This window comes from Ceratosolen solmsi, unplaced genomic scaffold (genome assembly GCF_000503995.2).
Source record: "Ceratosolen solmsi marchali unplaced genomic scaffold, CerSol_1.0 scaffold7, whole genome shotgun sequence".
Classification (NCBI taxonomy): Eukaryota; Metazoa; Arthropoda; class Insecta; order Hymenoptera; family Agaonidae; genus Ceratosolen; species Ceratosolen solmsi.
In genome coordinates this window covers 5,887,221-5,901,852 of record NW_011948413.1, presented here as the reverse complement: position 1 = coordinate 5,901,852, position 14,632 = coordinate 5,887,221, and the positions used below count along the sequence as shown (strand labels likewise).

The 14,632-nt window shown below is 48.3% G+C and overlaps 1 protein-coding gene across 1 annotated transcript; it reads right to left on the bottom strand.

Moving 5' to 3' along the window:
* Nucleotides 1-339: 339 nt before the first annotated feature.
* Nucleotides 340-11,560, bottom strand: tna (Zinc finger MIZ domain-containing protein tonalli). Its single transcript, XM_011506098.1, has 11 exons — nucleotides 11,300-11,560; nucleotides 9,035-9,370; nucleotides 6,626-7,262; nucleotides 6,221-6,571; nucleotides 4,848-5,194; nucleotides 3,969-4,154; nucleotides 3,716-3,858; nucleotides 3,143-3,448; nucleotides 2,818-3,043; nucleotides 1,380-1,610; nucleotides 340-692 (listed from the first exon to the last, which is right to left on the bottom strand). The coding sequence occupies exons 1-11, from the start codon at nucleotides 11,399-11,401 to the stop codon at nucleotides 555-557; spliced, it is 3,003 nt and encodes a 1,000-aa protein (XP_011504400.1). The 5' UTR covers nucleotides 11,402-11,560; the 3' UTR covers nucleotides 340-554.
* Nucleotides 11,561-14,632: the final 3,072 nt, after the last annotated feature.

Below are 14,632 nucleotides of genomic sequence, written 5' to 3'. Positions count from 1 at the left end.
CTTTCACTTATTTATTGCTCGTTTCTAATTTATCATTTTCAACCGGCATCCCGACAATTTATCCTTAAAAGTTCTGCTTTCTTTGCATAACTTCAATTTATTAGGAAGGCGCGCGTTCAACATTATTTAATCCTTTCTTTTTTTTTTTTCATTTTTTATCTTCATCTCCGATTTAATTTTCCTCCCTTACTTTGAAATCGTGCCCACGCAGGAGTTGACATTAACATTGATTTATACCGCTTCTTGTATTAGGAACATTTGGAAAAAATTCAAGAATCAATTTTCGTCGACTAAGACTCTCGCTCGCGCCGCTCTCGAGACCTTCAGACTATTTAACGATTAGTGATGCCCTTGTGTGAGAATTCGCGTCGCACTTTAGCTCCGCTACTCTTTGTTGCGCTCCAAGAGCCTCGTCCGCCCTTTCACACTCTCTCTCTCTCTCTCTCTCTCTCTCGCACTCTCTCTCTCTCTCTCTCTCTCTCTGCCTCTCTGCCTCCCTCTCCTTCTTCGAGGCCTTGTCTCTGACCAAGCCGGACCTCTGCAGCACCGAACCTTTATTCAAAAAGGGCGAGTATGTCATCGTTCGATGGCGGATTTCCGCTACTCGCGCCACTGCTTGGCGGCGTATTCAGATCCGGTGGGTCCAGATACGAGAGAAGTTCCATTGGATCGACCACGTTGTCCGGCAACAGCTGTGACGTAAAATTAGTTCAATTAATAATCATCGCTTACACCAGCTTCGATGATGGTTTTATTGGTTTGGATATAGTAGTATCGGATATAGACTCGGTCTTCGCGTCCTGATAAGCGCGCACAACTATTACTTACTCCTCGTTACTCCTTTCGCGAACAAAAACTTTACAACCATTTTTATTAAATGCATATTTTTCTAATCTGCCTTACACTTAAAAATCGCGTGGTAAAAGAAAGGCTCGAGCGAACGCAACATCTCCCTTTCCTTCCCATAATGCTATAACCCCATGCACACACACGCGCCTACTTGTAAGGATAATCCTCACAATACGTCCTAAGGTAAAAAATCAAGCTGACATCTAATTTCGAGCGACTGCCTCAAATCGCTATGCTTTTCATCGTGAGTATTACGAACAATCGATACCCATTGCCATGCGACTTTCAACTTTAAGGGTAAGAATAATTGGGCGAGCAGATATATAGCGATAAGAGCGAGTACGAGCTCTTACGGGGTGCAAATGAATAAAAAGTTAAAAGTCAAGGTGAGCCGCCACCGGGATTGAAGGTAATGGATAATGGGTGGCGGAAGGAAGAGTTGCAATCGGTAGCGCGGGCAAGAGCAAGCGAAAGGAGCATAATCGATTTTAAGCGACCTAGGCGAGGATCAGCTAAGCGCAATGACTTACGTTGAGCGCCTCTTGGCCGGCGTCACCGTCGATGACGGCCGCGGGGTCGAAGTTCAAGTCGGAGGATATGATGTCGGAGGTGTCCGCAACGCCCGGCACACCGCTGCCTGTCGACGTGTTGAGATTGTTGCCGCTCGTGTCTTGGGATACGGAGGGCGCAACGCTCGGAGGGCCGCTATTTCCGCCGCCGCCGCTGCCACCGCCGCCCGGCGTATGTGGCGTGTGGGGCATCTGCAAGAGAACGCCAGCAACAATTTTAGAAAAACCCCTCCTCCACCAACACCTTCACCTGCACTACTACCACAACTAGCACCATCATCATCATCATCATCATCATCATAATAGAGAACGCCAGCAACAATTTTAGAAAAACCCCTCCTCCACCAACACCTTCACCTGCACTACTACCACAACTAGCACCATCATCATCATCATCATCATCATCATCATCATCATCATCACCACCACCACCACCACACTACCACCACCACCACCATCTCCAACAGCAGCTGAAGATGCAGCGATAGAAGCAGCGGTAGCAACAGCAACAGCAACAGCAACGGCAACGGCAACGGCAACAGCAACAGCAACAGCAACAGCAACAGCAACAGTAACAGCAGCAGCAGCACCACTACCACCGCCGCTGCTACTACCATCACCACCACCGCCACCACCACCACCACCACCGCCGCTACCATCGCCACCAGATCCACCTTCTCTCATTCCCTTTCACTCATCCCCGTAAGCACACTCGCCTAGCCTATTATTAATCTCGGTTATTTTCGACTCGGGCAACGCGTGCATTATATTCGATAATATTTCTAATAAACCTACTTTAGTTATTGGACCTTCTTTTTGATCTTTGGTTTATTTTGGCGGGCCAAGCATTCGCGCCGATATAAATAGGATGAGATCTGTAGGCACGTAAGCCCCTCGCGATAGATTCTCGACATTTTCAGCATTATTCAACCAGTGGATGGAAAATCAACGCTCCTTATTATTCACGAAGTACGGCCCGTCGATATTGCATAAATTACGTATTCGATAGCATAAGGATATTATTCCTTTCCTCCTTCTCAAAACAATGCAATTATAAATGTGGTTGTAAAGTATTATTTGATGCACTAAATAATCATTGAGACTCAATCGAATGATCAATAGGATAAATTATTCAACGGCAAGCTTTTAGCCGCTATTTCATAATGTCCTTTAAATATTCGTCGTCCATATCCACACATCCTGCGCACCCCCCCCCCCCCTCTCTCGCGGATCGCTCCAATTATAAAATCCTTATATTTCGATGTAATCACAATACTTGTGCTTAAATAATTGAAATGACTAAAAACATAAATATAAATAGAGGTATGTGAATGGAATCCTAATACCGACGATCGTATTGTGAATTATTTGGAAAAGAGTTGAAACGGTATCTATTTACCTGATCTCCCAATGATTTGTCGATGGCATTCAAGTGATCCAGCGAATTGGTATGGTCGTTGAGGTGCGAGAGCGGCCCCGTTCCCGAATAATCGTTTTGTCCAGAATTACCGCTCATCGACATGTCTCCGGGATTGCCAATCCCTGTGCCGGCCATACTCGAGGAGTTCACGTTATTCGCTTGTGAGACAGACGTCGAGGAAGGTGTACCAGGGTTCCGATGGCCAGCCGGTCCCTGGTTACCATACGCCTGCTGCTGCTGCTGCTGCTGCTGCTGCTGTTGTTGTTGTTGCTGCTGTTGCTGTTGTTGTTGCTGTTGTTGTTGCTGCTGCTGCTGTTGCGATGTCGAGCCGTTCATCATTGAGCCACTGACGATGCTGTTCATGTCGGGTGGCATGTAAGGACTCATCGCTTGATTCGCGTCCATCCAACTATTCATCGTCGGCATGTTCATGCTGCCCGGCGACATGGCCTTCGTCATTCTCTTGCACTCGGTGTCGTCCTCGTTCTTCTTCGGTTTCCAATTGGCCGACGAGTCTATCGTTACCTCCTCTACGTCCGGCGAGTTCGTATTGTTCAGGATACCCCACATATACTGATCGACCTCAAGACCTTCCAGTTGAGCTGGTTTACTATTATCAATGACAATGTTCGATTATTATTATTATTATTATTATTAGCTTATGTAGGACTATAAAATCACGCTTGTTTCAAAGTTTACAACGGTTTTCGAACTTTGAACGATCAACGCTCTCCTCAAAAGCTTTTGCTAATTAAATTACATTTAAATTCTCTTAAATCGTCGAGGCGAAAGAAGACTTTTAATTTAAACGCGCTTTAACGTTCGTCCGATTGCATTGAAAAAGCTTATGAATTTCAAAGGTCGAGACTATTTTTACCTGCACACTGGACACTTCCAATTTCCTCGCTCGCAATTGAGTTGCAAATATGACTCGAGATCGAAGCACTGTATGTGCTTACAATCTTGACCTCTTGCCGGCAGTGTAATTCGTTTGAACGTTATAGGACATTTAAGTGACACCTGAAAGAATTTTATCTCGAATTAAAGTCGCACTGTGCGCGAGTAAATTGGCATGGGGCAATGCGAAGCATACACATTGGCATTATTGGCGTCCAAAAAATGATTATCACCTTTATCGACGTCTGCTCGACAACGTCCTTCTCCGTCGGAATCCCGTTGCTGGGCAGGGTATTGTTGAAATTTCTCTTTATCTTCGTTACGCCATGCTCGGCGGTGAGAAGCCGTTTGCGCAATAGTCCCTGCAATACGCTTTGCACGCTCGGCCGATGGACCAATTGTAGGACGAATAGGTGCGACTGTAAAAGCAAATAGAAATTACTCCGGATTATTCTTTTATTAATGCTTTTGCCATTACTAGGTCGTAAAGAGACGCGTGTTTATCGTTTTTATGGCTGGTGCTTTTGTCGAGAACGAAACAAAGACACTCATTTTTATAGGCGGTACTTCTCTCTCTCTCTCTCTCTCTCTCTCCCCCCTACCCGTCCTCCCGCCTCGCCCGCCCCGCGGTCGCTTCATCCACGCGCGCACGCACTTTCCCATTCAAAATTGATTGGTTTTCTAATAGCTTTCGTACGTTTTCAACTGGCAAGCATAATAACCCGACGTTAATCGCTTGAATTATAATAGAATATTCAGTTTCCGTTTAAACGGACGGTGCGTAGTATCGCGAGGTGCGCGCCTTCTAGCAAGCATAATATGAATCGTGCGTTAATAAACGCTTTTCCGATTTTCCCTCCCACGTCCGATGACAGTTTGGCGAAACGAAAGCCGGATAACCAGGCACGTGTAAATCCTCCCCCCCCCCGCCACGGGGCAGTCTTTTCTCGGCAACCACCGCTTCCCCCCCGCCGCGTGGTTCAGGGACAAAGTTTTAAGAGCCGTTCTCGGGCAGGGAAATGCCGCCCGAGTAATGTACAGGTGAATCGATAAACAGGGGATCGGCAGTAGGCAGGTCGTTAAAGAGTTCCGCTGATTTTGTATATACTCACGCAGCAGCAGGCCGACACTGTGATCTGTATGGTGTTACGACCGGCTTGGCAGATGTCCTTGAGATAGAGGGGCTTGTGGGACGACTTGTCCTCACCCCTGTCAATGACGAGAGGCGTCGCATTAACCGATATTTGGACACTCAGCGGCCAATTCGTGCTCATTTGTCTGTCCTGATGGTTGAAGCATTTGAGCTGCAGCTCGAGGTCCGGCCGCCACATTAGCGTCTGGTGTACGGTGGGCTTCAGTTGGAATACGTGGTTGCTCACAGCCAGGTTGTGCTCCAAACGGAAGGGGGGAAGGATTATGCCGTCTCTCACGGGGAATGTTAATCTCAATTCTTCCTCTTCTGCAAAATAAAGTCCGGAAAGTTATTATTGCGCGGCAGTAAGGGAACTTTTAATTACGAGCGCTATAGCTACCGGCTTTGCCCCCATTGTTATTCATGCACGATGCTCGGGCCACTCAGGCTTATGTATCGTATAGCGCAGCAGCCACGCCATAAATAACGGGTAAAAATAAAATTCCTCAAAATGCTCCAACAATCTTTTTTATTTCTTTTTCTTCATTCTTTTATCTTTTTACTATTTCCCTTCTTCTTTTACTTTTCTTCGTCGTTCTTATAGAATAACGTCGGGGTCTTTTTTTTTATTTTTTTTTTTTTATTTTGAATCGCACTCGCCGAGCGGACGACACGAATCTCTCCTCTAATCGCTCCCGACTCATTAGACGCCGCTAAGCACTGGAGCGCCAATCGTATTTAAGTTATAAAAATAAGAAAGAAAGAAGCCCTTAAAGAAATTTGTCGTGCCATTACGCTTCTTAAAACGAATTTAGAAAGCAGCCTTGACGAACGAGAGCCAACGTGAAAATCCAGAGCCGTCAAAATTGTATAGAAGCGAGGATGTCACGTGCGACCGAATCGTTAAACACAGCCGCGAGGAGCCGAAAAATATTCCGCCCAAGCAAAGGCCATAGATTTAAGCCGTCGGAAGACCGCCGGCCACGGTATTTGTCTCCCGGAGGGCCGAGATGTCCGGCGTCAAAAATTTCCGGGCTATTGTCATCAGGTAGCGGGAAAAAGTCGTCCTGCGCTTCAGCGCCATAAAGTGCCTAAAAACCCGACGCGAATCCTCGCCGCCTCGGTCCTAATACAACGAACCCACGACACAAAAATATGATTTACGGCCCGAGGCTTATCCATCTTAGAAGAGTAAGTGAGTGAGTGAGTGAATGCGGGCGCGCACGCCCGCCGTTCCTCGACATCGTACGGTCACGCTTCCCGGACGACCCGCCCTCTCGAGCCCCGGAGGTTTATCAGCCCCGAGAGAACATCGGCGCCCATCCCTATGCCCTTGCAGAGTTGCCAACTCACTTGGAATCATGGGTTTGATGTCGTTGAAGCCGTGCTTACCGTCCGCATTGGGACTGACGTAAGGCGGTATATTGGAGGCCGGGGTAAGCGGCGGCGTCGGGTTCCCGGGTATGGGACTGTGCTGATAGCTCATATTGCCGGTACCCTGAACCGCGGCGGCCGACCTCATGGGGGAGCCGTCCTGCTGGTACTGGCCGTTGCTGACCCCGTAAGCCGTTGCTGCCTGGCCATAGACCCCGGAATTAACGGGCTGGGGCTGCTGTTGCTGTTGCTGCTGTTGCTGTTGCTGCTGCTGATGTCCAGGATGATATTGGGCAGCGACCATCGCGTTAGGATTACCCTGAGGCACGCCTACGCCTACACCAACGCCAACGCCAACGCCAACTCCCACGCCCACGCCTACACCAGGCTGCTGTTGCTGATGATGGTGCGGGTGCGGGTGCATGACGTTGACGCCACCGCCCGCGGGTCCAACCGCCGAGGTCTGACTACTGTAGTACTGACTAGCCTGGCTGGGTACGCCACCGTAGCTCGGTGCCATTGCCTGTTGCTGCTGCTGCTGTTGCTGCTGCTGTTGCCTGGCACCGCGCATCATCGCCGTCGTCGCCGACGTCGGGTAGCCAGTCGCTGACATGGCCGCCGGGTTCATCTGTTGCTGCATCGAGGCTTGATGCTGCTGGTACTGCTGCTGCTGCTGCTGCTGCTGCTGTTGTTGTTGTTGTTGTTGTTGTTGTTGCTGTTGTTGCTGCTGTTGTTGTTGCTGCTGTTGCTGCTGTTGAAGCTGCTGCTGTTGCAATTGCTGTTGCTGTTGGGCTTGGAATGCGTTGGGCCTCGCGACTGCCGCGCTGCCGTAGCCACCCGGGTACTGCTGACCCGAGGTCATGCCACCGTAGCCGCCGTGTTGCATGGCCGTTGTCGGGGCCCCGGCACCGTAAGGAACGTGTTGCTGCTGGGCCTGCTGCATCCTCTTCTGCGTGACGTGCATCGCTGGGTTCGGGTAGGGAACCATTCGCCTCGCATACGCTTGCTGCGTCTGTTGCTGCTGCAAAGTAAACAGTTTTTCTCTCTCGCATTTTCGTCATTCGCGGTTACGGCGGCCTTTATAATCTTATCTACCACGGTTTCCCCCTCGTTCCGCGAGACTCGGAACGGTTGCGCTCCAAATGCGAGTCGACATTGGATTGTTAAAGTCCCCGGTCGGTAAAGGCAACTTCTTACATTATCCCCGTGCATCGATACCACATTGATTTATAATTAACCGCGGATTGTAATTAGAGTTATTATGATTTCCTAAAGTAAGCTTTAACTTTGGCAGATTACCGAACGCACAACTTTACTGCTAAGCCATTTTATGCAACTTAAATTATGTGGGTCAAATGCTAAATGTTCAATCGTTAAAACGTTGCATTTATCAAAAGACTTTCACATCCTTCGGCGATAAAGTGCAAAAAGTCATTGTTAATAGATCGTTAGTTTCAAATGAATTTTTAGCTTTCGCTAGACGTTATAAAACGTAAGGAAGGTAAATTTGTTTTTAAAAAAAGATTCGTGAAATGCGAGCATTGCTCCTACCTATTAAAAGCCTACCATATTAAAATTGCTTTATTAATTTTCCTTACGATGTTCGAATTCATGAATATGACATATGACATATAGGATCTTAGCGCCGCAACTACGACGAAATTAAACCTTGAGGATAAAATTAGACGAGTAGGAATATATTATTTATCGAAATAACGAGTTGCTGCGTAAATGCCTGAAAATACGCGGCACAAGTGCTCGAGAGGCATTATTCGTCGAGTTAGCGACTTACCTTGAAAATACCTAACCCGCCAGTTTTTCAGTAGCTTTGCGGTTATTAATTTGATTAATTGGTTATAATTAGCCACTCCGCTCACCTGACTCCTACTCCCCAGTTCCCAACCCCACCGACCGGTCACCGGTCCCCACCACAGCACGCGTCGCCCAAACGAATTAAAAATTTAGCCTGAATTCTTTATTAACATGCATTAGCTTGGCGCTAGCCTTTTTGTATTACTAACCGAAATTCACAGGATTGTCGAATAACCAGGTTAACCAGTAGATACGCGTACTCAAAATTTCTCGAATAAATTATTTGCTTTAGGATTTTAGGATAGTGTATGTTCGCAGAGGCGGCCCGTATAGAGGTGGTACGACGTATTTACTTAAGACTCCTAGGTGAAGAGAAATATATAATGTAAGAAGGTAGGCGCGTGAAGTAGATTTTTAGAGATTTTTAGAGATCATTGATCGTCAGTGAATGTTATCGGCTGAAGATAGACGCCCTTCTCGATTCTCCATGGCTTAGTACGGTCTTGGTTGTGAGATTCGTGGCGAGAGATGGCGAGGGAGGGGGGAAGGGGAAGGGGAAGGGGAAGAGGGGGGGGGAGCCGTAGCACGCGTCAAGAAAATTCTCTACCGATCGGCCGAGCGTCGAATAATTGCCGTAACGAGCTGGCCAATCGAAGTCGTCGCCGCCGTCTTCCTTTCGCGATCCAACGCAAAAGTGCTTCGAAATCTCTGGCTGTCGTAACTTATACGACGCTCGAGAGCGAGGGAGGGAGGGAGGGAGGGAGAGAGAGAGAGAGAGAGAGAGGGGAAATATTTGTGGCGGCTGAGTGGGTGGGTGGTGGTTAAGCGAACACGGGAGGTCGGCTATTAATCGTCGAGCAAATATTCACGTGTGCGGGTCAATTATAGAAAGCTATTTTCCTTGGTTGCACGAGTTGGCGAGCGGCGTGTGCCAGACCCGCTGACACTAATATCGAAGAGAGAAAAGAGACGCGAGCTCACCTGCATGCTCATCTTGTTTATGGGCACTCCAGCCGAATTCATTGCACTGTTCATCAATCCGACATTGTTCATGTTGCCCATGGGGTTCATAGGCGACATCCCCGCCATTCCGCTCATGTTGCTCACGCCGCCGCCCATCATCATGTGATTCATTGGGTTGACGTTGCTCATGCCGCTCATCGAATTCATGGAATTCATGGATGACATCATGGGCCCGACCGAGCCCATACTCCCGTAGTTGTTCATGCCCATCGGGGCCATGCCTGTCATTGGGCTCCGTTGGTTGTAACCCATGGCGTTGTACGTCTGGTGTGCCATTGCGTGCTGACTTTGCATCTGTAACGTTACGCAAAGGCGATATGGTTTGGTTATCGGCTTCTCTTTATTTCTAAACTCAATTACTTTGATTGATTTATTTTTAATATACTTTTAATCGCAATTCATTGGCGGTTTATCGTCGTAACTTAATAAAAAAATATTGATTTGATTATATTAGAAATTATCTGATTCGGTTATTGTTGCGCTGTCGTCTTGCACATTCATTCGGCCCTTAAACAACGATGATAAATTTATTATTAACATTAGTCGAATAATGTTAATTATCAGTTAATAATGTTAATTCCACTTTAATAATATATCAATTGCCATTCTCCATTATATTTTCCCTTCTTTTCTTTTGTTTTTTTGTTTTTGTTTTTTTTTTTTAATTTTTAATTTTCATTTTATGACTCCGCGATTAACAGGTTTAACAAGTATTTTATACGTTACTTATCGTATTTTGCAAAGCTCTAAAAGTAATAACGATTCCCAAAGGAACAACATGGAACGTCCAAGCTGTTATCAGCCAGACCGACTGATCACCGATAATTGAGGCATCCGACTCCCTAAGAAGGCATTAATAATGTCGGATAAGCCCTGGCCGAGCGCAAATGCAAAATACGTGGGTCAACCGAAAGCGCTTCGCCGCGCCTCAAATACCGAATATTAATAAAATTCATATTTATATATTTATATCAAATATCTATCAGTTACGTCTTCTCGATATCATTCTTTAGTTCCCCCCCCCCCCCGCCCTTCCACGCCGCCGCCGCCGCCGCCCCCAGCAAAAAAAAATTAACGCTACTATCAACAGCAATACAAAAGATTTTCAAAAGTCAACAAATTAAAACAGAATAACTAGAAAAATCAGCGATTATCATCCTCTATCAACTTCAATTTTATAAAGGGAGATGTACAATTATTTAACCTTACACATGCTTAATCCACAAAGCACTTGCTCTCGTGCGTGAGAATGATCTTAGAAAGTAGCCGATTTAAAAATTGTCGAAAACGGGATGACGGGTAAATGAAGGGAAATGTGTATGCGTGTGCGTGTCTGAGGAGTGGGGATGGCGGGGAATGTTTAAAGGGGGGGGGGAGGGAGGGAGGGAGGGTAATGCTCGTAAAACGGAAGATTTGAATGTAGCTCGTGAGAACGATTGTTTTCGAGCTGTCGACACGGCTTGACATGAATTTTCCTGTAAAGGAAAAAGGAGAGAAATATTTTGCCCATTAGCGTCATAAAGCCGCAAACACAAAATTGCTTTTCGAATCTTCTTGCCACTAGGAGGGCCTAAATGTGAACAAATTACCTGTGAAGGCACGCACATACACTGGCAGGCTTGCGCGCGCGCACGCACGCACAATCGCTCACTCACTCACTCACTCACTCACTCACTCACTCACTCACTCACTCACACTCGCGCACGCACGTACGAACTCGTCCTTAATTGAATCCCGTGGGAACGAAAGAGTCCTACACGCTCGGTCCGAATCCCAAAGAAAGTTTTGCGAGATCGCGCGTGCGCGCGACCGATGACGTTCAAAATTAATTTGACACAGTAGCAAACTCGGCGCGCTCTCTAAATTTCTTGTGCATAGTGATTGCTCTATAAATAAAGCTAAAATCTCGTGAAAATACTTCAGCGTCGGAGTTTTTCACTCGGGAGAAATTTCGAGAGCGTCCCGCCGATTCGCGGCGACTGCTCTTGAACGTACTCGTCTTTATCTCTCTTTATCTCTCCCACTCTCACTCACTCTCTCTCTCTCTCTCTCTCTCTCTCTCTCTCTTTCACACATAAACACGCACTGTCTCTTTCTCTATCGCGCTCTCCGTCAATCTGAATCCAGGTATGGGGTACGCGCGAGCGTTCGCGCCGCGTTAACGAGTACAAGGCACAGAGTCCGACGCAAAAGAGGACAGAGGAACGGGGCAATGATATATACCTGGTGATTGAACTGCGAGGATACGTCCTGGCGGTCCTGCATTGCCACCATGCTAACGCTAGCAGCAGTGGCGCTGACAGTGGCAGTGGCAGCTGCCACCATCGCCGTGCGCGGCAATGATCGGCTCCGGGCCTCCTCGGGCCCTCTACGCCCCCGCCGCTGCGAGCCGCACTGCTACGTTGCCAGTCTGTGACTCGCCGCCACCGCCTCCTCCTCCTCCTGGCCGACGACGTCGGGTCGCCTGTCTCTGGCCGCTTGCTTGCTTGCTTGCCTGCCAACTGACCGCCACTCACTCCGGAGAAATAGCGCCGAGGATGCCTTTGCCTCTGCCTCCTCCTTCTCCTTCCTGCTCGGACTGATTCGGAAGCCCCGGGCTCTTTCCAGCTAACCGAGCAGACGACGTCCGTCCGGGCCCACTAGTGGATGTTCCCGCTCCACGCGACACAGTCCATCTGCAAACGAGAAGCGAAACACGGCCTTCTTACGGCTGCTTACCACCAACACCGGCGACCCGCACGCACACGTACGCACATGCGCATGCACGCAGGCACGCACGAGCGCGCGCGCTCAAATGAAATACAACGCCTCGAGAGACAGATGGCGACTTTTCGGACTGGGCGCCGCGTTGCTTGCTCCCTCCCTCTCGCTCCAGCACACGCCACATACACACGCAAAAGCAAACGCTCACGCACTCTCTCTCTCTCTCTCACACACACACACACACACACGCGCACGCACGCATACGAACACGCACACGCGCGCACACAGGCACAGGCACACTCTATCTCTCTATCTTTATATATCAGTCTATCTTTGTTGGTTCGCCGCTGCGACTCTGACCCCTCGGTTCCTGCCTTACGCACGCACACTCGCTCGTTCAATCTCTCTCTCTCTCTCTCTCTCTCTCTGTCTCTCTCTCTCTCTTGCTTTCTTCGCTGCTCGCTTGGTGCGTCGTGCGTCCGTCCACACGTACGTACGCTTGCACGAGTGCTTGCGTGCGTGCGTGCTTCATTTTTTTTTCTTTTTTATTTTTATGTCGCTCTCTTTCGCCTCGTTCTCGCCTTTCCCCCACCCCGCCGCTCACGGACTCTTGTTCTCGACGACGCGACGACGCGACGACGCTTCATTGCCGTGTCGAGGCAAAAGCTCGTCACGCGGCTCGCCACGGCAACGTTTCGCGCGGCTCGAGCAGAACTTTCCCCCCTTCTCCTCGTCGACACCTCGTTTCATGTTATCGGCCGTCAGTGGGAATTAAATTTTATGGTGCCGCTTGGATGATATGCTACTTTGCCGGGCGGTAGCGTCGTCGGGCGATTATTATTTTGACGCGTGCGGCCGCTGCGGACACGTCCGAAAGCGTGGGATGCGTGAAATAGGGAGCGGCGAGGGGAGAGGGGGGGGGCAATTAATCCCCAGGCCATTACTTCACCGATCATCGAACGTCGGACTGGGAGGTTTAATTTGTGCGTCTCTGTCGATAAATTTTACTTTTCCCTAGTATTCGTAATTTGTCTTAGTGATTGTCGTCGTCCTCGTCATCATACAAATTTACATTAGAACCAGGGCTTTTCTATTTCGTTACCGCGGACGAGCTCGTAAAACTACTGCAAGCACAATCTCGACGACAATACTCCTGAACAACAGTAATAACGACTTATAATGTTGCTCATTGTGCCCTCGTCGCTATGCGTTCGTCCTAACGCCAAATTAAGCTACTAATGTGCAAGCTCTGCTTCGACAACCATTCAAATGAAATAGGAGAAAAAAGTAACGGCCAACTCCATCTCGGATGCAAGAGAAGCGAATTGCGAAAGCCGCGCGGTTGAGCGTCCGGGTATAGGTAGGGGCGCGCAGGAGGGGGAGGAGCTATAGAGAGTGAGGGAGATGTGAAGAGTGGAGAGGGAGATAAGAATCGAAAGCCAGTGTAATTCGAAAGTTAAGAATTTAGACGAAGGAACAAGATGATAATGCCCTATTAACTTGTCTCAATTCAGCCGCAATTGCAATACTCATTTTATTTCTCTCTCTCTCTCTCTCTCTCTCTCTCTATCTCTCTCTCTCTCTCTCTCTCTCTCTTTAAGAGTCGCCGGGCGCATTCGATCGCTTTCCCTTCACTCTCTCGCAACAAACGCGAATCTGAATGGGGTGTCGAGTCAACCCAACGGGCACAACCGCATTTCCTGGGAAGGCCGTAGCGGCGCAACTTGCCGCTCTCGCATTCCCGAGCCTCGACGATGGCGGTGTCGCGCAAACGCTGAGGGAAGAAAGAAGAGAAAGATAGGTAGACGAAGAAGGAGAAGGATAGGGAGTGGGAGAGGGAGTGGGAGAGGGAAAGGAGACCTTTACTTAAACTTTGAGCGGTCAGGTAAGATCTCCACCCCAAAAAGAGGGCCAGAAGGGGGACGAGTAACAAAACGTTTAGATAAATTTTTACATGGCGATATATCGCTCGACCTTCGCTTCTTCGTTTGAATTTGCAACGCCCCTAAGCTTCATCAATGGTTCACGATACTTTTATTTTCTTCAACATTTATTTTTTCTATTTTGTTTCCCGTAAACTTGGGACTACCTGTTAATCTGGACAATTGTCGCATGGCCGCCGACACTTCGATCGACTAACGCGTTGGCATCGATGAACAGTAGATTGTCGGGTCGGACATTCGATTTTCGGATGGAAAACTTTCATCGACCGTCGAGTCTTTGTTGAGCGTTGAGGGAGAGGGGGAGGGAGGGGAGGGAAGCCGAGAGATAGCTACATTATTATTAGGTAATATTCCTCGGTGGTTCCGCCTTCGAGCTTTAACGTGAGCTGTAACGTCTAACTGGCTAAGATCATTATAAGAAAGGCCAATTTATGTTTACGATTGCAATTATTACATAGTTTTGTTTATTTCTACAAATCAGATGTCGACCGTATAACGAGCGTATCCGCTACCGTCGTCACTCCAGGGGCTTTTGCGTCTCCGTCGCCATCAAAATGCCATTTAATAAAGGTGGTAGTCAACTTTTGCTCATTCTCTTTTCGCCTTCCCACCTCCCCGCCCTTGCTCTTTCAAACGATCCGTCCGCCTCTCCCTTTCTATCCAACGTTTACTAACTGTGTATAGAGATCAGCCTGGCCTGTGTTTTTTCTTCATCCTTCAGCAAGGTACTGGAATAAGGTACGAAGGATTAACGGTGAAGTAGTACATAAGCCTCGGCAAAAGGACCCCCGTAGCGTTGAACTACCCGCGTTTTCTCCCCCTCCCCCAACCCTGCATCCCTCACCATCACCCTCCCTCACTCACTCTCTCTCTCTCTCTCTCTCTCTCTCTCTCTCTCTCTGTCTCTGTC

What these genes read in the sequence shown, in the direction of transcription:
- tna (XM_011506098.1), bottom strand. Translation starts at nt 11,401, where the DNA reads ATGGTGGCAGCTGCCACTGCCACTGTCAGCGCCACTGCTGCTAGCGTT. An exon ending in TCATCAGCAACAGCAGCCTG is followed by an intron (nt 6,572 to 6,625) that starts GTGTAGGCGTGG and finishes GTGTAGGCGTAG; the next exon opens with GCGTGCCTCAGGGTAATCCT. An exon ending in CCGGCCAAGAGGCGCTCAAC is followed by an intron (nt 693 to 1,379) that starts GTAAGTCATTGC and finishes TTTACGTCACAG; the next exon opens with CTGTTGCCGGACAACGTGGT.